This window comes from Vitis vinifera, chromosome 11 (assembly GCF_030704535.1).
Source record: "Vitis vinifera cultivar Pinot Noir 40024 chromosome 11, ASM3070453v1".
In the NCBI taxonomy this organism is placed as follows: Eukaryota; Viridiplantae; Streptophyta; class Magnoliopsida; order Vitales; family Vitaceae; genus Vitis; species Vitis vinifera.
Window position 1 is genome coordinate 4,004,938 of NC_081815.1, and position 20,514 is coordinate 4,025,451.

General features: G+C 34.3%; 2 protein-coding genes across 4 annotated transcripts; both read left to right on the forward strand.

Annotated features, from left to right (window-relative positions):
- Positions 1-90: 90 nt before the first annotated feature.
- LOC100254401 (uncharacterized) lies at positions 91-9,041 on the forward strand. Of its 3 annotated transcripts, none has more exons than XM_059740531.1 (7): positions 91-353; positions 700-886; positions 2,938-3,027; positions 3,165-3,307; positions 6,217-6,340; positions 7,982-8,268; positions 8,752-9,041. In XM_059740531.1, exons 2-7 carry the CDS (start codon positions 709-711, stop codon positions 8,842-8,844), a joined length of 915 nt encoding a protein of 304 aa, XP_059596514.1. In that variant the 5' UTR covers positions 91-353; positions 700-708; the 3' UTR covers positions 8,845-9,041. The 3 variants fall into 3 exon arrangements, with proteins under 3 accessions (XP_059596514.1, XP_059596513.1, XP_059596515.1); XM_059740530.1 differs by having other exon boundaries at positions 258-353; positions 642-886; XM_059740532.1 differs by having other exon boundaries at positions 268-353; positions 2,919-3,027.
- A 2,386-nt stretch (positions 9,042-11,427) lies between these two features.
- Positions 11,428-17,353, forward strand: LOC100244133 (boron transporter 4). The gene is made up of 14 exons (XM_002281742.5): positions 11,428-11,793; positions 12,426-12,531; positions 12,630-12,712; positions 12,904-13,096; positions 13,176-13,314; positions 13,415-13,580; positions 13,662-13,828; positions 14,055-14,228; positions 14,340-14,435; positions 14,523-14,639; positions 14,808-15,124; positions 15,276-15,555; positions 15,673-15,810; positions 17,119-17,353. Exons 2-14 carry the CDS (start codon positions 12,428-12,430, stop codon positions 17,170-17,172), a joined length of 2,028 nt encoding a protein of 675 aa, XP_002281778.2. The 5' UTR covers positions 11,428-11,793; positions 12,426-12,427; the 3' UTR covers positions 17,173-17,353.
- The last annotated feature ends 3,161 nt before the right edge of the window (positions 17,354-20,514 follow it).

The following is a 20,514-nucleotide window of genomic DNA, read 5'->3' on the forward strand; positions in this document are numbered from 1 at the left end:
TTGTAAATTACAAAAACTTTTAATTATAATTTATTAGATTTTAGTTTATTATTTATTTATTTATTTATTTTTTTCTCTTCTTATCCACAGTTCATTCATGAAGAGCATAGGCGAGCTCAAAAATCTTGTTGGGCTCAGCCCAGGACTTTCAAGCTTTTGGGTCGAAGGTTGACCGGGGTCGTCACTGGGCAGGCCCAGGGGTAGCCAAAATGACCAATCCAGGTGCGTGCCAAGCACCACGCACCACGCACCACGCTCAGATAAGACGACCTCGTTTCGAGTCTTTCTTTTATCTCACCCGACGCCTGTGAAAAGTTGAGAGATTTTCCTTACGGTTTCTGTTCAAATTTCAGGTGATCGTCTCGAACTCTTATTATATTTCTGATAATGTTCTTGTTTTTAAATTATTGGTTTGATCCATCTCAATTCATGATGATCTTTTTGTACAATTCTAAAAGGCCGTGTTTGGGTACTGACAAACCTGCGAACAATAATAGGAAAGGAAATGTCAATTTGGGACTGCCTTTTTTTAAATTAAAATTTTATTTTATTTTATTCTTGAGATCAGAATTTTGATTCGTTTCAGTTCCTGCATTTATCAAGCAATTGATTGAAAAGCTTGTGTTTGGGCGTTTTTCTAGGGTTTTGATATTTGACTCGTCTAGGGTTTGGAATGTTATACTTTTCTTTTGGAAGCAGGCTTCGTCAATGAAAGGAGAAGTACAGCTAGAACCATCAGGTGAGCGAAACCCTAGGGACTCTGATCCTCTGCTTGAGAACCAGGCGGATTCATCCACAGGAAGTTCAAGCGAGATAAATAGTGAGGACATTGAAGCTGGCTCTGTACCCTGTTGTCGCATTTGTCTCGAGTGCGATGGAGAACCAGGTGAACATTGCTGATTATTCCTATTTGACGGGTTTTCTTGACTGTGAAGAAATTGCTTTGTTTGTGCCGGTCTTGCCTGAGTCTCATCTTGGGTGTTTCTTTCAAAATAATGGATTATTGGTGGCATGTTCACAAATCTTTATTAAGGAAAATTTGATTTCAAAGTATTTGGATGTTATTTTGTGATAGATAAGGCTGGTGGCATGTTCGAGAAACCATATGCTGAATGGGTGTTAGTTTCTTGCATAATGTAAACAGGCTCCTGAATCATTACATTTTATGGTAACATACTGATTTCAGGACATTTTTTTTTGAAAGATTTCATACATTCATGGGAAAGATTGACAGTTTTGTGACCTTCATTCTGATTGACTATGGCTGATCGAGTTGATAATAAGCTACTTATCTTATTAACTAGGGTTATTTAGACAGATGACATGAAATAGTCATGAAATCAGAAAAATAACCCTCCTTAGCGATTTTTTGGAAACATGACCCTCTCTTGATCTTTTTGGAACTCCGAAACCTCATTTCTCTCTCACTTCTTGCTCTATTTTCCTCTCATTTTTGCTACCCATCTCTCTCTCTAAGCTTATTTTGCTCTCTCTCCAATAAAATTTCTTAAGCTCTTTCTTCACCATTGTCTTTGTTGTGAAGCCCCACTATGGTTTTGTTGATTCAGCTTAGTCTTCCTCTAACCTTCCACAACTTCTTCATCTCAAACTTCAAATGATTGATTTTCCAACATTCTTGAGATGAAAATAACTGAGATAGGGACAAACACTATTATGCAAGATTTCTCCTTACAATCATACCATGAAGGCTATTTTGTTGGTTTTTTTTTTTCTTTATAAAAAAATTTTAAATGATGATTGAACATGTAGAAGATTAGTGTTGCCCTCTTTTGTATATTTTGATATGGAGTATCTATCACAAATATATATATATTTTGATATGAAGTATAAAACATGTAATCATTTTTTTTAGTATATGGGATAATTGAACTTGTAGTTTATCAATCAATACCAACTCATTTTTAATAAAAAGTAAACTCACTTGTTCTTTAATATTTTTATGAATCTCATTAATATTGAACAAACTTATATTGATTTGTGTGATTGCTTTTGTGTGTAGTTTAACTATATAAGTTTCATTTACAAAACATTTGACAATTTAAGTTCTCAGTTATATTTGATGCACCTAAATTTCATTGTGGTTAAGTTTTATTTACAGAAAACTTAACCCTAGTTACGTTCTTGGTCATAATGGTCAACTGAACCGCATTGTGGTTGAGTTTCATTTATATAGAGCTTAATTAGTGTTAAATTCTTAGTCATAATAGTCACATAACCAACAATGTGTTGAAGCTTCTTTTATATGGAACTTAAATGGAATTGCATTCTTATTCAAAATGTGCATGTGGACTTAACAATAGAGAGTAGTTGGTTGTTTATCCTGTAAATCCCTTTTTGGGGTCAACAATGGTGAGGTGAGACTTCAATTATTTATTTATTTATTTATTTTAATAACCGTAGAGGAAAAATTGGGAAAAAGAGAGGGAGGGATGAAAAAGTGTTGGTTGTTTATATATCTTAATTCTTTTTAATGCTTAATAATGGAGAGTAGAGAAGAGGATAGCGAGGGCTTAGTTTTCTTTAATGCAGAGGGGGAAAAAAGAGAAAAGAATAAAGAGGTAAGAGAAAATTAGTGTCTTGGAGGGAAACTAAATGTGAAGGGACATTTTTGTCAAAAGTGGGTCATATATCAAGTTTTGAAAGGCTGAAGGTCATTTTTACAAATAAGGGTGTTATTTGAACCCTTTTGACCAAATAACCTATTATATATGCTCATTGGATTATTGAAATAGCTAAGTTTCTCACTAGAAATCCTTCAGATGATATGTGGCTTGGCATTTTCTCTAATTATATATTTGTTTTGAGTTGTTAGCAGTGATGCCTTTACTTTTGTTGTTCTTTTTTCTTTCCTAAATCTTGTTGTAACTTGGGCTTGTTCTTTTTTCTTTGGTCTCAAGATTGTTTTTCATTTTATAGATGATGAATTGATATCTCCATGCATGTGCAAAGGCACCCAACAGTTTGTTCATCGTTCATGCCTTGATCATTGGCGTTCAGTGAAGGCAAGTATTCTTTCTTGGGGTTCTACTGTTCTAGTAGCAATTGATTTCGAATTGTAAAAATTTTTGAAGGTTGATTTTCTTATAGATCTAATGAAGTTGCTTTATTTTCCCATTCAACGGTTCTTTGTCCTTTACAGGAAGGATTTGCTTTCTCACATTGCACAACTTGCAAGGCGCAGTACCATCTTCAAGTTGCATTATTCGAAGACAACTCTTGGCGTAAGATAAAGTTCAGACTTTTTGTGGCCAGAGATGTTTTCCTTGTATTTTTGGCTGTACAAACTGTGAGTTCAGTGAAATTTGCGTAACAAATTTCCTATCAATCTTCTTATTTTGAATTTTAAAGTAGTAGTTCATGACATCTGGAATTAGGGGTGCAACTTGAGTAGGTTGAATTGGGTTGGGTTGACAGTCAGCCCAAGCTGAACCTGTATGTGAAATCATTTGTCTAAGCTCAACTCAACCTCAATTTCAACCCAACCTCCCTTGGCAAGGCCCAACCTAAGTCTTTTTACTAAACTCAGAGTTAAAATCAAGTTAGCAAATATATGTTCAGATTATTCAAGTTAATAATTATTGTATAAACTTAATATCCATTTGACTAAATATTTTACTAATCATTCAACCACATTTAACAAATAAAAAACTATTTTTTTTTTATAAGTAAAATATATTCATTCAAAAGGCAAGACGCCACAAAATATACAGGGGGTATACAAGGCAGCTAAGCCTCAAAAACAACAAAAACAGCAACACCTCCCTTTAAGGGGAAGCCATCCACTCAAGGAATCCTATAAGGGAGAACGCCTCCTCACCTACATACAGTTTGACCCAACTCCACAAATTACAAATAAAAAAATTCTTTAACTTCTGAACGTTCAACACCCCCCCCCCCCCCCCCCCCCCCCCTAAAGGCTAATCTATTCCTTTCCTTCCACATCGTCCAAAAAATACACAATGGAATGACATCCCAAGTCTTTTTCCTTTTCTTTCCCACAAACGAACCCCTCCAACTAACTAACACTTCCTCTACAGTTTCTGGGAAAACCCATTTCACGTCAACTAAACCAAACACTATATCCCATAGAACCCTAACCACTGTACAGTGTAAGAGTATATGATTTACACTTTCTTCCTCACAACCACATAGAAAGCAGCGATTTGGAAGTTGTAATCCTCTTCTTTGAAGTCTATCCAAAGTCAGCACCCTCCCCCACGTCGCCTCCCATGCAAAAAAACAAACTTTAGTTGGCGCCCTTGTCACCCAAATGCTTCTTGAAGGAAAGCCTATATCATCAGATCTCGCTAGCAAGTTATACGCTTCCTTTACCCTGAATTGTCCCCTTCTTCCTTTTCTCCACAGGACTGAATCTTCTTCCCCAGAGGGTTTGTGACCCCTCAAAGTCTGAAGAAAATCTCCAACCAACCCCAATTCCCAATCATTGAAATCCCTCAAAAAGTTTAGGTTCCAATTTCCTTGACCCGAATTTCGATCCCACATTTCCTCAACCGTTGAGTTCCTTTGAACCGCCATAGCAAAGAGATGAGGAAAACAATGGGACAACGCTGTCTCTGAACACCACACATCTGTCCAAAATCTGATTGTGTTGCCCTTCCCTACTTTGAAAATCATGTTATTCCAGCACCATTCTGATTCTTTCCAAATCTCCTTCCAAACCCCTACTCCCACCGCCCCCATAGCCTTCTTTGGCCTCCACCCAAAATCCTCCTGCCCATACTTCGCCTTGATCACTTGTTTCCAAAGATTATCTTTATCACAAGCATACCTCCATATCCATTTGCCAAGTAATGCTTTGTTCAACAAGGTTATCTTTCTAATGCCTAGCCCACCTTTGACCTTATCTGTACATACCACCTCTCAATTAACCAAGTGAGTTTTCCCCTCCATATTTCCTCCTCCCCACAAAAAGTCCCTTTGCACTTTCTCAAGTCTTCTAGCAACCATCTTGGGCATCCTGAAGATAGACATTTGGTAGATAGGCATGCTAGCCAAAGTGCTTTTTATTAAAGTGACTCTTCCCCCTTTAGATATATATTGCCTTTTCCAAAGAGCTAGTCTTCTTCTGACTCTCTCTTCCACCCCATCCCACATATAAGGCGCCCTATTGAGAACCCCTAAGGGTAGACCCAAGTACTGAGAAGGTAAAGACCCCACCCTGCACCCTAGCTCAACAGCCAACTCCTCCATCTCCACCACCTCTCCCACTGGAATGATCTTGTTGGTCAAGCTAATAAGTATTATATAAATTTGTTGGTCAAGTTAATTAGTATTATATAAACTTGACATCCATTTCACTATGTATTTAACTAAACAACCTACAATTAGCAAATAAAAAACCATTTATAACATTCATTTAACTATGTAACCCTATAGAAAACATTCATTTTACTAGAAATCTAAAACTTTTGCAAATTAATATGCCAATATGTAAATTTGTAACATCCATTACTCGATCTATGTAATAACTTCATCCTATGCTATAATCAGCAAAATGAATCAAAAGCTTTAAAATAAAAACGGAATTCAAATGAAAGAAAAGACCATCACATAAGATTACATAACATTTTTAAGCAATTTCCAAGTCAATCAATTAAGAGTAAGAGTTACACTTTCTACATATTTCAAGAAGAAATTTCAATTCATAATCAATCATTCAAACAACTAATCACAATTAGAAGAAAGAGTGACTTCTCTAATAAGTTTCTAGAAGTAACTCAAAAGTTCATAACCAATCCTTCAGATAATAATAAACGTGCATCCCAAAAAATAAAGCCAAGAAACACAAAATAATTGTTTATGACATTCAAATAGCCAACTTTTCAAAGGTGCATCAACTCTCAATTACATATCATTCTCTATAACATTTAAATTTAATTCGGTTTAATGTTTTATTGGTCAAGCCCAACCCAAATTGCGAATTAAATTGCCAAAGTGTAAAAAAATCTGGTTGGTGTCGGCTTGTTTTGGTATGAATCTCCCCAAGTTGCAGCATTATCTGGTATTAAGTTTTTGGGTGTCATTGTGCAATGCTACTATTATTTTGAAGGCACAGAGCATTAGGTCTGCTCACTTTTTAGTGTTGCTACCACTGCAGATCTCTTTGTCAATTCAAAGTCCATCCCTTTCTTTGCAACCCTCTTCCTATATCTAAAGGATGCATCTGTTTTCCAGGTCATCGGTGCTATGGGTGGATTTGCATACATCATGGACAAAGATGGGGCTTTCAGGAATTCGTTCAGTGATGGTTGGGATCGAATATTGTCCAGGCATCCTATACCATTCTACTACTGTATAGGTAAACTTTCAGAAACATTTTTCTTGACTATCTATTAGTTTCTGGCTCCGTGTTGATTGGTTTTATAATTTGTCATGCTTCCATAAATTACATCTGTCTAATAAATATTTTACTACCAGCAGCATATTTCCATTCGAGTTACTCTCAAAGCATGAGTTTATTCTCTTTTCCAATTTAAAACCCACTGTCGAAGCTTTGAAGGACAGTCGTGAAGAAATCTCTGGGATTTTATTTGTATACTTTTTGTTTTTGTTAGGTTTCCTCTTCTTCTTTTGTTTTTGTTGGGTCTGGTGCTGGGAGGGGGGGAAGACATTGTTCTGGCATGTTGGTTGACCCTCATAGTACTTGCTAGGCAGTCATTTGGGATATTATTCAGGCTGTTCTGGCTTTCATGATTTCTATTACTGTAGAAACTTTTACATAGTTTGTCTCATTTCACTGGGTTTTGAGAGAACAAGGGGGATGGAATGAATGTAGTTGTGCGATGTGCTAGGATTCAAGGAAGGATTGGGGACAAAAAATGTAAGCTATTCTCAATTTATTAAGTTCCACTAATTTTTCTAAATTTATTTAATCATATTTTATTTTTTTATCAGAAAAAATTATTTCAGTGCATGTAAAAAATTACAACAAGGATGCATTATTCTTTGAACTAGAAACAAAAGAGACAAGGAGGTATGCAAATGCAAATGTCAATGGTACACCTTACACCCTACAAAAGCCACTAAGCTAGTATCATCATCTTAGCCAAAGAATTTGCTGACAATCAGGCTTAGTGTAATCCACCTAAAAAAGAAAGAAAGAAAGAAAGGCAGAGCACCCCCACTATGTAGCCTGATCTGAATGTCTGTTACACATGTGTGCGTGTATTGATTGGCACACATGAACATATCATAGGAACCAATCTCAATTACATAATATTTTTGTGACCGAATTTCTCTGATACACCCCAATTATTTGGTTCTTTTCTTTTGAAAGAAAATTATTATGCAGAACTTAAAAATTCAATCATGTGGGGAGAATACATTTAAATTTTCTAAGAAAATTCCAATGCCAGCCATGCTTGTAAGTCTTGGTTATCTGTAGGATTTGAAGGTATTGCGATGTCTGTGGCATTCATTCATGCCACTGCCAACCTTTACACTACCAATTCTAGATATTTATTTCATAGATCCTCAATACAGCTTACTTTCAAAATATAATGATAAGCAAAAAACATTTATGTCAACAAGGTTAATAATTAGCAAATCTGCTGCTGATTGTTTTCTGATCGACTGATTGCTCCATCTTCCTTGTTTTCATATTGTAGTCTTATTGTTATGGAGTAAGTAAAAGCAGTTGTGGCAGTCTTATTTAGTCATTGATACAACATGTTTATTACCAGTTATATCTAGAAATTAGGGACTGGGATACCTGCCAGGCTAGAAAGCCAAGCCTAAGGAAATCAAGTTATAGTTCTTGGCCTTTTTTCTCTCTCTCTTTGGTTTGTTTAAACATATTAAAAATGAAAAAAAGGTAAAAATATCTTGCATGGTTTCATTCTTCACTATATGTTTCCTCATAAAGGTGTTAAATGGAGACTATTGATCACTGACTTGATATTTATTTTTATATTTTGATTGTGTACATGAACCATACCAGGGGTACTGGCCTTCTTTGTTTTGCTGGGGTTTTTTGGTCTCATATTGCATTGCTCCTCCTTAAATAGCAATGATCCTCATATGGCGGGCTGCCAGAACTGCTGCTATGGATGGGGCATCTTGGATTGTTTTCCAGCATCTATGGAAGCATGCTTCGCACTTGTCATAGTTTTTGTTGTCATCTTTGCCATTCTGGGAGTTGCCTATGGTTTCCTTGCTGCCACCATGGCCATTCAAAGAATTTGGCAGAGGCATTACCACATACTAACCAAAAGGGAGCTCACGAAGGTAAGCTTCCAGGGCACATTCTTGTTAATAACTGTGGTTATTTCTTGTAAGAATGATACCAATTTTAGAACAGTTATCATATTAATATGGTTACATGAAAGCTGTGGAAAATTTGCAGTTCATCAGATTCTATTCTGGTGGTGGGAAGGGTTGGAGGAGAATGGTGAACATGTTTACTTCTTACACCAAGGGAGTCAGTCTCCATTTGGTTTTAAACCAAATGGTGATTACAAATGGAGCAGATAACCTGCATGGGTCTTGTGGGGGACAAATTTTCTTCATATGCTTAACAATGATTAGTCTCAAATATACTGATTTTGTTATGACCTGAGTAGCTATATGGTGTGCTTATCCTAGTGTACAGATCATATCATTTGACCAGAAGTTTGTAGGGGCATGGTCTGAGCTTCCTAGATAAACACATTTGTTTCAGGATCCAGGAAGGAGTGCATCTGATGTTTCCTTTCTTGTAAAATGTTGCAGGAGTACATTGTGGAGGATCTCCGGGGCTGTTATACGCCACCAAAACTGGATCCAGAACATGAAGAACGTCTGAAAATGCTTAAACTTTTGTAGGACGGGATGATGAGATGAAATTGTTGTATGTCTTATTGAATTGTTTTAAAGTCACGGAACTGAGAGTTATAATGTGTATTTGCTCAGAAGTTGTGAAGAATGAGAAAAGATAATTGCTGTTTTGAGTCGATAAGCTAACTGAACAAATGTTGCAAAAAGTGAAGATAAATAACAATCTGTGCAGTCATATGTTCTCATGTCTTTGTATGGTTTTTTCTCTGCCACCTTTCCACCACGAGTTGTACATCACACTGTCACTATAGGTATTCTAGATGGCTGATCTAGGACAGCACTCAGATTGGTAGCACTTGGTGGGTGATTTCCTTGTGTATATGCACATGCTCTTGTGGGAGTGTGTTCTTGGAAGTTGCACCGAAACACATGCTATAAGGATACACCCTTGACTCAAGTTTATGTGCAGGCAAACTATTGTGGTCATTCCTTGTCTTTGGGTCCTTGAACCTGAATCTCGACATGATTGGAGGCTTCTTTTTTCATTCTTTAGAATGATAATAAAATATGGTTCCGATTCCGCTCTATTTCACATGTGCTGGTTGAATTTTTTTTGTTGTTGCTTATGGTAGAAATGGACCCCGAGGGATATTTATAAATTCTGTTAAAAGATTATCCAAAATAATGTTTCTATTCAAATTTTAGAATATTTTTAGTAGAAAGTATGGTGAGATAGGATATTTACAGATTCTATTGATCGATGATCCATAATAATGCCTAAATTCAAATTTTATAATGTCTGTAGAAAAATTGTATCTTTAAACAGTACTCTATTTTGCAAATATCTTTCCTAGTTAAACAATTTATTGTTTTGTTTCTTTCTCGTAAATTCAATGATGTTCATAAATATTTTGAATTGAGAATATGTTATCCTTTTGGGTAGACATATCCTTTCTTGAAGTCATGCATTTCAAAATAAATTATCGTTACACAATTATTGATGCATTATCTAGATGCTCATTTATAGTCATTTTTGTAATTCGATTAAAGTCCCTAATCATTCATTGTGAAAAACTTTTATTTTTCATCTTTGATCATTCAAATTTTAGTTTAAAATTTTCATTATTAGGAGAATGTATTGAATCCAATTCTGGACCAAGGATTTTACATTTTTCATTCTCAATAAAAAAATTTAGTTAAACAACTTTGCAAATTTTAGCAGTTAAGGGTAACTTTCTCGATAATGAGAAAAAGGTTGAAATGGTTTTTTTCGAACAGAAATATTTTCAAAATTGAATTAATTATTGAATTGAAAAAGTTACTGATTTATAATTCAATGGTTATACCTATGATTGAACCGTAGTAGAATAGTTCCAAAATATATAATTTATATATTATATAAAATTAAAAATAATTATAAGAAATTAAGAATGTATATAATTATAAATTTTAATCATATTTTATGTTTTTTATATTTGATATGTTAAATAAAATGATAGAGATAAATATAAATGTATTAATATTTAAATTCTATAAAATAAAGTATGTATAGTATTTAAGTTTGAAGGTATATTTAAGATAAAAAATTTTTTATAGACTTGTTTATGTATCTTATTATTTTAAATTTTTAAAAATTATTATACGATTTCATACTTATTATTATATAATTATTATAAATAAAAAAAAACAAATTTTTTCCATATATATGTATGTGTGTGTTACAAAGTTCAATTGTTTACTACTTGTTTTTACAAATACCTTGCAACAACTTGCAATGTTTGGCTAAGTGGGGTTAATAGTTTGTTATCATTTTGGTGAAACAATACTTGACTAGTTCTTAGGGAATCATTGAAGAGATTGTTGGTTGAGAGTTGGATCTATTGGTTTGTCTTTTATAACCTCAATCCATGATCTGAGCATCAATCAAGATTTAAAAAACTTTGTTGACTGTTACTTGATTAAGATTGAATGATTTAATAGTCCAATTATTGGTTCAATAGGACGAAAGAGATGATCAATCACGATTTGACTAGTTGTATCTACTTATTTGATTCAATTTTTAAAATTTTATTGAATAATATTATTTGATTTCTATAAATTCGTACATTATACGTAATAATAACAAACTTTTTCATAAAATTAATTGAAACTTTTGTAATTTTCATACATCGTTTTAAGTTAAGATAAACATTCATCTTCGTGTGATAAACCAAAACAATTAAACTTAATGCAATCAAAATTTCTTAAATAAAATGACATATTCTAAATATATTTTATACATCATCTCAAATATATTTTTTATGATTAATTATTTATTTCCAAATAATAAAATCCTCATTTTACTTTAGGATTTTGAAAAGGTGATGGTCTTTAATATATTTTTGTCTTATGATCTTAGTCTAGATGCTATCACTATGTGGGAAAATTCTCCACCATAACTTAATAATCGAAACTTTATTAACATTTTCAGTTATTTTAATACCTAAACCTTTTTCATATTTAGGTTTACAAGTTAACATGCTCCCAAGCTATCAAAGAATCCCTTTAGATTCATTGGATCCCCTATTTTACTATCCCAACAATTTTCTAGACGTAAAAACTAGTTAAAATCCTACTGATTAATCCCAACTCCTTGTACAAACCGATAGACACTAGAGTTAGACTTAAGACGGTAAGTGAAGTTCTGTGAAGCAACGGTGTGCTGACACCTGTCACACCAGAGTAACTGACAACCCTTTTTCCAACAGCCGGCGCTCCCCGGTTGAGTTGTCGCATTGTAATAGCCAGTGGAACGCGGAACGCCGTAAGCATCCAATAGGATACCAACATCACCACCACTCCCCTCCATGATTCAATACAAGAGAAGAAGCAGAGCTTCCTCTTCCTTCCGACATTAGTCCTCATCCATACAGAGTCTCCTTATTCACCACATTCATATTCATGAATCTCTAGTACTCCACACAATCACCTCTCCCTTCTTCTTCATTTTGTCTCTGGGTACGTTTCCTTGTTGTTTCCTTTGCATTTCTTTTCCCAAATCCGTGAAAATGCTTCCTTCTTCTCTAGTTTTTTTTCTTGTCTGAATGTATTTCAATTCGATAATAATTAACACTGTTAGGGTATTTTTTTTCTTTCAAACACTTATGTTGGAAAGAGCAACCCCTGTTGGAGGGGCGCGGAGAGAACTTTTGGAAAAACTCTCTTTGATATTGGGCTAAGAAATCAAGGAAGTTGACAAGTGAAAGTGGGGACTTGACCTTTCGCAGTCCACCTTATTATGTTGGGGTAACTCTGCTTCATTCAAACCTGATCAGGACCGATGCCCCATCTTAAGATGGGTTGGAGATAACATCTGTATTTCATATTGCCAAAGTTTCAATGGTGGAAGAATAACATAACAATAAACATTGATAATAGTAGTAGGATAGTGTTTGATAAAATTGAAAATTAAGTATTAGAAACTCTAGTATTGAAAATTATAAGTATCCATGTCTTAACTCAAACTCAAAAGGATCTCAAAGAAGCAAATTGGATTTTCTTTATTATTTGTACACTGCTCTGTTACTCATAAGAGTTCCTGCATGATTTCCAAGGTGCCAACTGACCTTTTTACGTTTTCTTGCCTTCAGCTATGGATAATATCAAAGCCCCATTCAAAGGAATTATCAAGGATTTCAAAGGAAGAAAAGCATGCTATAAACAAGATTGGACCAGTGCACTTCGCTCAGGCACCAGGTCCTTATTATTACTGTTATCTGTAGTAGATTAGAAATTGCATGGTGATGGGGATTATTCTCAGTGGAGACTATAATATCCTTTGCATTTTGTGTCAGCATACTGGCCCCGACTACCTATATCTTCTTTGCTTCTGCTCTTCCAGTTATTGCTTTTGGAGAACAACTTAGTAGAGAAACAGGTTGGTTTATATGCTTTATTTATTTATTTTTGTGTATTAATGCCATTTAAAATTTACAAATTTTCATTGTATAAGTGAGTATATGTATGTCCACGACTTTATCTCTTGAGTGGTTGGGGACTTAGGGTATCTGCTTTCCACAGATGGTTCTGAGATTTTTTTTTTGTTTTTATTTTTCTTTTTCTCTGTAGATGGACACTTGAGCACAGTTGAAACTTTAACTTCCACTGCCATATGTGGTATCATACACTCGATATTTGGTGGGCAGCCTTTGTTGATATTAGGAGTGGCAGAACCCACTGTTATAATGTATACTTATTTGTACAATTTTGCTAAAGGAAGGGCTGATCTTGGACGTGAGCTGTTCTTGGCATGGACCGGATGGTAACAGGAATTAACTTCATATTTCCATGTCTAAAGTTCAAGGGCTTTACTTTGATTTGATTGAGTTAAATCCTTGTAGGGTCTGCTTCTGGACAGCTCTTTTCCTCTTTCTTCTTGCAATATTTAATGCTTGCACCATCATAACCAAATTTACGAGGATTGCGGGGGAGCTTTTTGGCATGTTGATCGCAGTTCTTTTCATTCAAGAAGCTGTCAAGGTCTCTGCTTGATCTCTAACAACATAATGGAAGAGAAAAATGAGATACTGCTCATGAAGGAGAAATTTATTGTTGATGTTGGAATATGTTGGAATTACAGGGGGTGGTGAGTGAATTTCGCATTCCTAAGGATGAAGATCCAAACTCAGAGAAGTATCAATTCCAGTGGCTATATTCAAACGGGTTGCTAGCTATCATATTCTCATTTGGCCTACTATTTACTGCCCTAAAGAGCAGAAGGGCAAGATCATGGTCGTATGGTACAGGTTTGTAAAGAGACTGCATAAGAATCTTTGCTGCAATGATTACTCTCATTTGGAAGCTGAACTTTTCACCATTAAATACAGGGTGGTCCCGAGGTTTCATTGCAGACTATGGTGTTCCTTTGATGGTGTTAGTATGGACAGCTTTGTCATTCAGTGTGCCTAGCAAAGTTCCTTCTGGAGTTCCCAGGAGGCTTTTTAGTCCTCTTCCTTGGGAATCTGCTTCATTGCAGCATTGGATAGTGATCAAGGTAAGTGTTGAAATTCAACTATGAAGATAATTAAGGTCTTATCTTCTGAGAATAAGATATGCTAACCCATTATCTTTACCTCATAAAATTGTACACCTTCTCATTCTGTGATTCAGGGGTTAACTTCTATGCAATGGCTAGCTTTGATTTAGGTTTAAAGAACAAAAATACAGTTTGCATTTTGAAATTTGATACATTAATCCGATATATTAAATTTAAACTGCAGGATATGGGGAAGATCCCTCCAGCATACATCCTTGCTGCCATCATACCAGCTGTGATGATAGCGGGTCTTTACTTTTTTGACCACAGTGTGGCTTCACAAATGTCGCAGCAAAAGGAGTTCAATCTCAAGAACCCATCTGCTTATCATTATGACATCTTATTGCTTGGTGTTATGGTACAATGACTGATTCCTGTAAAAAAAAATTCCATTTATTGACATTTAGGTTCTTACCTGAATTATCTTTCAGAATCATGTTGCATTGACTTATTTGAATTCATTACTTAGACTTTGCTCTGTGGATTTCTTGGACTCCCTCCCTCAAATGGGGTACTCCCACAATCTCCCATGCACACTAAGAGCCTTGCCGTTCTCAAGAGACGGGTTAGTCTGAATATTTAGAATGAAAATCACTAGTCCTTGAGACAACATTATTTGATTGGGACCTATGAAAGTGATCTATTGATGCAGTTAATCCGAAGGAAGATGGTACAGAGTGCTAAGGAATGCATAAAGCAACAAGCTAGCAACACTGAGATTTACAGGAAGATGCAGGCTGTTTTTATAGAAATGGACATGGCTCCATCAGTAAGTTCCTGGGGTCGTGACCAATTTTTGGAAACGACGTTATCCAATGACTTACCTAGTGTTTTCATGGGGCACTACATAATCATTTTGCAAGCTGATCAAGCCATCTCAACTTGCTAGACTAGCTGTATTTAGCCCTTTGTAATAGCATTTTGTATTCTTATTCAGCTATTAGTCACTGAAGAGCTAAAGGACTTGAAGGAAGCAATCATGAAGGGTGAAGATGGAAAAAATGCGGACGATAAATTTGACCCTGAAAAGCACATTGATGATTACTTGCCTGTCCGGGTTAACGAGCAAAGAGTGAGCAACCTGTTACAATCTATTCTCGTGGGAGCATCAGTATTTTCCATGCCCATTATCAGGAGGATTCCTACATCAGTTCTCTGGGGATATTTTGCCTATATGGCCATTGACAGCCTTCCTGGAAACCAGTTCTGGGAAAGAATGTTGCTTCTTTTCATTACTCCTGCCCGGCGCTACAAGTAGGTTCTTGTTTGTCCATATGGATTAACACCTGTGTACTTCTTCTAACATGCTAACATTTCCTAGCTGAACAATAACCCCTGCCTTAATTTACAGCTGCCAACAGATATACCACTAATTACTCTCTTATTTTGGAACTGTCTTGAGCAGGGTGTTGGAAGGGGTTCATGCTTCGTTTGTGGAATCAGTGCCCTTCAAATATATTTTCATGTTTACCCTATTCCAGTTTGTGTACCTTCTGGTGTGTTTTGGAGTAACATGGATTCCCATAGCTGGAATATTGTTTCCCTTGCCATTCTTTCTGCTTATAATCATAAGACAGCATGTCCTCCCAAAACTATTCCACCCCCATGACCTCCAGGAGCTGGATGCAGCCGAGTACGAGGAAATTGCTGGTGTTTGGAGCCACAGTCGTACTTTCAAATTCAAGGTACTTGACCTCCCATGTCTAGATCTGGTCTGATCATGATGATGATTAATAAGGCCTCTGAAGTTTTTTTTTTTTTTTCCTTTTTACATCCCATCTTAACATGTTGAGTGTTAGCAGGACCTTGAGCCAACTCATTCAGGGCATAAAGAGGGTGAAGTAGAAATTTGTGATGCCGAGATATTGGATGAGCTGACCACCAGTAGAGGAGAGTTAAAGCTTAGATCTCTAAGCTGTCCGGCAGATTGGATCTCTCAGGTAAGACAAGAAACTTCAGTCTCAATTTCCTTAGCTATATAACCATGAGTTGAAGCCTACCTATTTATCGCATCTAGTTTCCAGGGACTAAATGTACAAAATTAAAATGAAATAAAACAAAATCAACTGTTGTAAGATATGAAAAAATCAAGATCCCAGAAGACAATAAAAACATAAACATAAAGAAATAGAAATGCAACAAGCTCAGGAGATGAGATGTCAAAAGACTACGATACTGCATTGCTCGCTTCAAGTTAATGAAAGAGCAGTCTACTAGTGTCTTTTTGCCAAGTAGAAAATTACCCTCAACCTAAGAGAAGGAAAAAGAGTCGACATTTTATATCTCCATCTCCAGAAGAAAAAAGTCCTAAGAAAACGGTATGAAATGTTAAATTGGTTGTATTTCTTCGAAGAAAACTGAGTCGGCTTTCTAAAATTTTGCTTCTTGAAGCAGTGTGGTTGAGTTCATGAGTTGTAAGGGTCTAGTGGCTTGCCGCACATGCATATGGACTCTTAAGAAAGCGTATTTTGTAACTTTTTCATCATTTTTTCGATCTCTTCGGATCTTTTTAAGAGTGTGTTTGGTCTCTAATTATGTTCTTCTTTGGTTAATTCCTTTGCAGCATTACTATTGTTGAACCATTAATTTTTCTAAAGCTTAAACTTATAGGATTTAGATTCAATATACATATCATGCTCTTTAAATTTGGAAAAATTAAAGAAAAAAAAAATTGATTTGAGAGAGTTTCCTTTTTTAGAGTGTCCCGTCTTTAGTAGTTTTTATTTTTATAAATTCAATCTTGGTCTCTCTCTCTCTCTCTCTTTTTTGTCAATTTTCCTATTTCACCCCTCTCAAAAATGTTGTTGCTGAGGTTTACTCTTGTCATACACATCATGGACAATGAATTCTTTCTTTTATAGAATTTAGATGATGGTTTTTTTTTTTTTTGAAATTTATTTATTTCTAATTATCCAAATTTATTTTTATATGTTAAAAATATTTAATATAATTAAGAATAAAATCTTTATAAATTAATAACTAAAAAATATCAATTTAACATATTTTAAATTATCCTAAAATATCCAAATTTAATATAATATTGAAAATTTTATATGATTAATTATGTAATTAGCAATTCTAAAAGCATCTTAAATCTTAAAATAACTTACTTTTAACACTTACTTTAAAAAAAAAAAAAAAAACCCAAACAAACAAGAATCCCATGATGGACACAATAAAAGAGTTAAAAGTAAATGGACAAGTTTAAGAAGAGTTGAAATTGATGAATAAGTTTTGTGTTAATGTAGGTTCATCCGAAGAAAGATGAAGAACATAACGATAGAGACACCAATGAAGCATGAGGGGATGAAGTAACAATCAAGTTGAGCATGTTTATTTAAGGAGTGAGGAGGAATGTCTAGCTCCTAGTTATATATTCTTCTATTAATATGTAATGCAAAAAAAAAAAAAAAAAGAGAGAAAAATAACTAAAAAAATGATAAGTTAGAGATGGACATGGAATTTTCAATTGTAATGCCAATCAAGTAGAGAGGCACACATTCAAATTGATATTTGATTATTTTTCATTTGCAAAGAGGAAGTTATTTTCTTTCAAATGAACTTTTAAATAAGTCATGGATGTTCTTTCAAAAGGATGCATTATGTTTGATTGATGGATTATATCCGATTGAGATTATCAAAACCCTATATTTCTTGTTCACATTTTAATGTGTATGCTCTTTGTTTTATGGTTAAGGTCCAAATATAATATAAAAGTATACTTTTTGTACTGATTAAGAAGACAACATGAATTAGGTAATTTTGTATATATACTTTTAAGTTTTATTATATATACCCTTTATTTCATTTGTTTATACTTTTTTTTCTTTGATTTATGTTTTTATTAAACCGTTTAGATATGGTAATACATATTTAACAATTCAAATATTTTGTTTAATATGTATTACTATGATACCTTAGCATTTTTCTTATGGTTAACAAGTTTTGACTCTTACAAAATTTTGAGTTAAACAAAGAGTAGCAAAACACGAAGTGTGATCCATCATTTTTAAGTTTTGAGTAATGTTTTCATGATTGAATCGAAAAAATTACCAATTCAGTTCATTGATAGATTGGTGGTTGAACTGTGATTAAACCGGATACCATAAATATATAATTTCTATATTATTAAAATTAAAAATAATTATAAGAAATTATTTATAAATATTTTTAAACACATTTTATCATTTTATCATTATATCATTATTAATATTGACAACTTAAATTATGATAAAGATAATACAAAGATGTTCAAATTGATGAATGGTAGTTTTTCATTAATTATTTCATTCATTCATGTACAGAGTATACACCATTTTGCTGGGGTGTATTGGAACAAGTAGTCTGATGAATGATGTCATGTCCTTCCAAATATTTTTGAAGATCAGAACTTTGATATTCTCCACCATTATCGTTACACAAAACCCGAACCTTTGCATTGTACTGAGTTTCAATCATTTTATGAAATTTTTGAAAAAACAAGTTCACTTCATCTTTGGTTTTCATCAAGCATAACCATGTCATTCTAGTATAATCATCAATAAAAGTAACAAACCAATGCGAACCACTCAAAGTTGGGACTTTGGATGGGCCTTAAACATCAGAATGTATAACCCTAAAAGGAAACAGACTTTTATTCAAAATTAACGGAAACAAAGCACGATGACTTTTAGCCAATTCACAAATATCACAACGGAAACCAGAAATATCACTATTTGCAAACAAACTAGGAAACAATTTTTTTAAATAACCAAAGGAAGCATATCCCAAACGTTAATGCCACAACCAAATTTCAGACTTTTTCTTCTCCCCCACAGATCCATCTGCCATCAAGGCTTATCGCAACTTATTTGAATCCTTTGACTGCAAGTCCAAGTAATAGAGTTTTCCCTGCTTAATACCACAACCAATCGTCTATCTTGTTTGGATGTCCTTAAAAACACAAAATTCAGGCAAAAAAATGACAATACAAAATAAGTCTGCAGTGATTTGAGAAACTAACAAAATATTGTAATCTAAAGATGGAACAACTAAAACATAATACAAATTCAAAGTATCAGTAAGCGTTAAGGATCCTTCCCTAATGACTGAGGTTGTGTTACCATTGGCTGTGGAAACATTTTTTTGTGAGAAAGGTCTAAGGGGTGAGACCTGTCTAGAATCAAAAGTCATATGATCTGTAGCACCAAAATCAATTATCCATGCACCATTAATAACAGGTGTAAAAGTATTTAAAAACTTACCATCATAATCTGTAGTGGCTACCAATGTAGAGGCTTTTCCGAAAACATTAGCCTTTGTTTTTATTTCGGCAACAACTGCAGTCGAGATTTTCTTGGAATCCTTCTTTCGTTGATCGCGATTATGATCCCACCAGTTTGGATATCCCACAATTTCAAAGCAACGACTCTTGGTATGACCAGTCTTATTGCAATGAGTACATTTGAAGGTTGACTTATCAATATTAGGGTTTGCCTTAGGATGGTTGGTCTTGGATTGGTCTTATTAATTCTGGGTTGATCATTGTCGGACTACCATAGCTGAGGTGTCAGGGTTGTCAAATTCTGCTTTCATACTAGCATGACACATTGCTTCTCGTCGAGCAGTGCATAACATTCTTCCAAATCGGGAAGAGGATCTTTGTGTAGAATCTCTCCTCAAACTTGCTCAAAGTCACCATCCAATCCAGCAAGAAAGATGTGCACTCGTTGTCGTTCAATGGATTTTCGGTATGCTGCAATGTCCTCAAGGTCTTTCATGACTACCTTATCCCGATGATCAAATTCACAAAAAATTTCAATTAACTCTCCATAATATTCAGAAAGAGACATGCTGCTTTGTTTGGCAGTGAAGACTTTTTGATTCAAAGTGAAAACTTGTAATTCATCACTTCTATCATAAAAGGCCTTTGATAATGCACTCCAAATTTCTTGAGTCGTGGATAAACGTAAGTAACGCTTCATAATTTTTGGACTCATGGACATTAACAACCATCTCTTCACCTTTTGATTCTCAGCATACCATTTTTCATATCCATCTTCTGACTCTTTTAGTGGATTTGTCTTACCTCGAATGTAGGAAAGTTTTTCCTGTTCGGCAATATGCATCTCCACAAGTTATGACCAAACATCATAGTCAAAATAATTCCTAGATTAAAAGTACCTTCAGATTGAAAAACAATAGTATTTTTTTCACTCATTTTTTTTTATAGCGAAGGATGGGCGATGGCTGGCCTTACCGAGAAAATATCCAGGATTTCAATTCCATGACTCTGATACCATGTTTAAATTGATGAATGGTAGTTTTTCATTAATTGTTTTATTCGTTCATGTACATAGTATTTATAGAAGGTAATCACCATTTTAAGAATGGGAAAGAATGATACAAGGAATGAATGATATAAGGAAAGAATAATTAATATCCTAATATCTCAACTTTCCTAATATCTAAACATTCCTAATATATCAACAAGATCTATTACATTATTAATAATTTTAATTTTATTAAATATGTAATTTGTAATTGCTACATATTTTACCATCTTCAAAATTATTAGTGTATTTATTTATCTTATTTTGATATTTATTATAATTAAATTGTAAGTAATTATATTCATTTTAAATTTTGCAATGATGTATATTTAG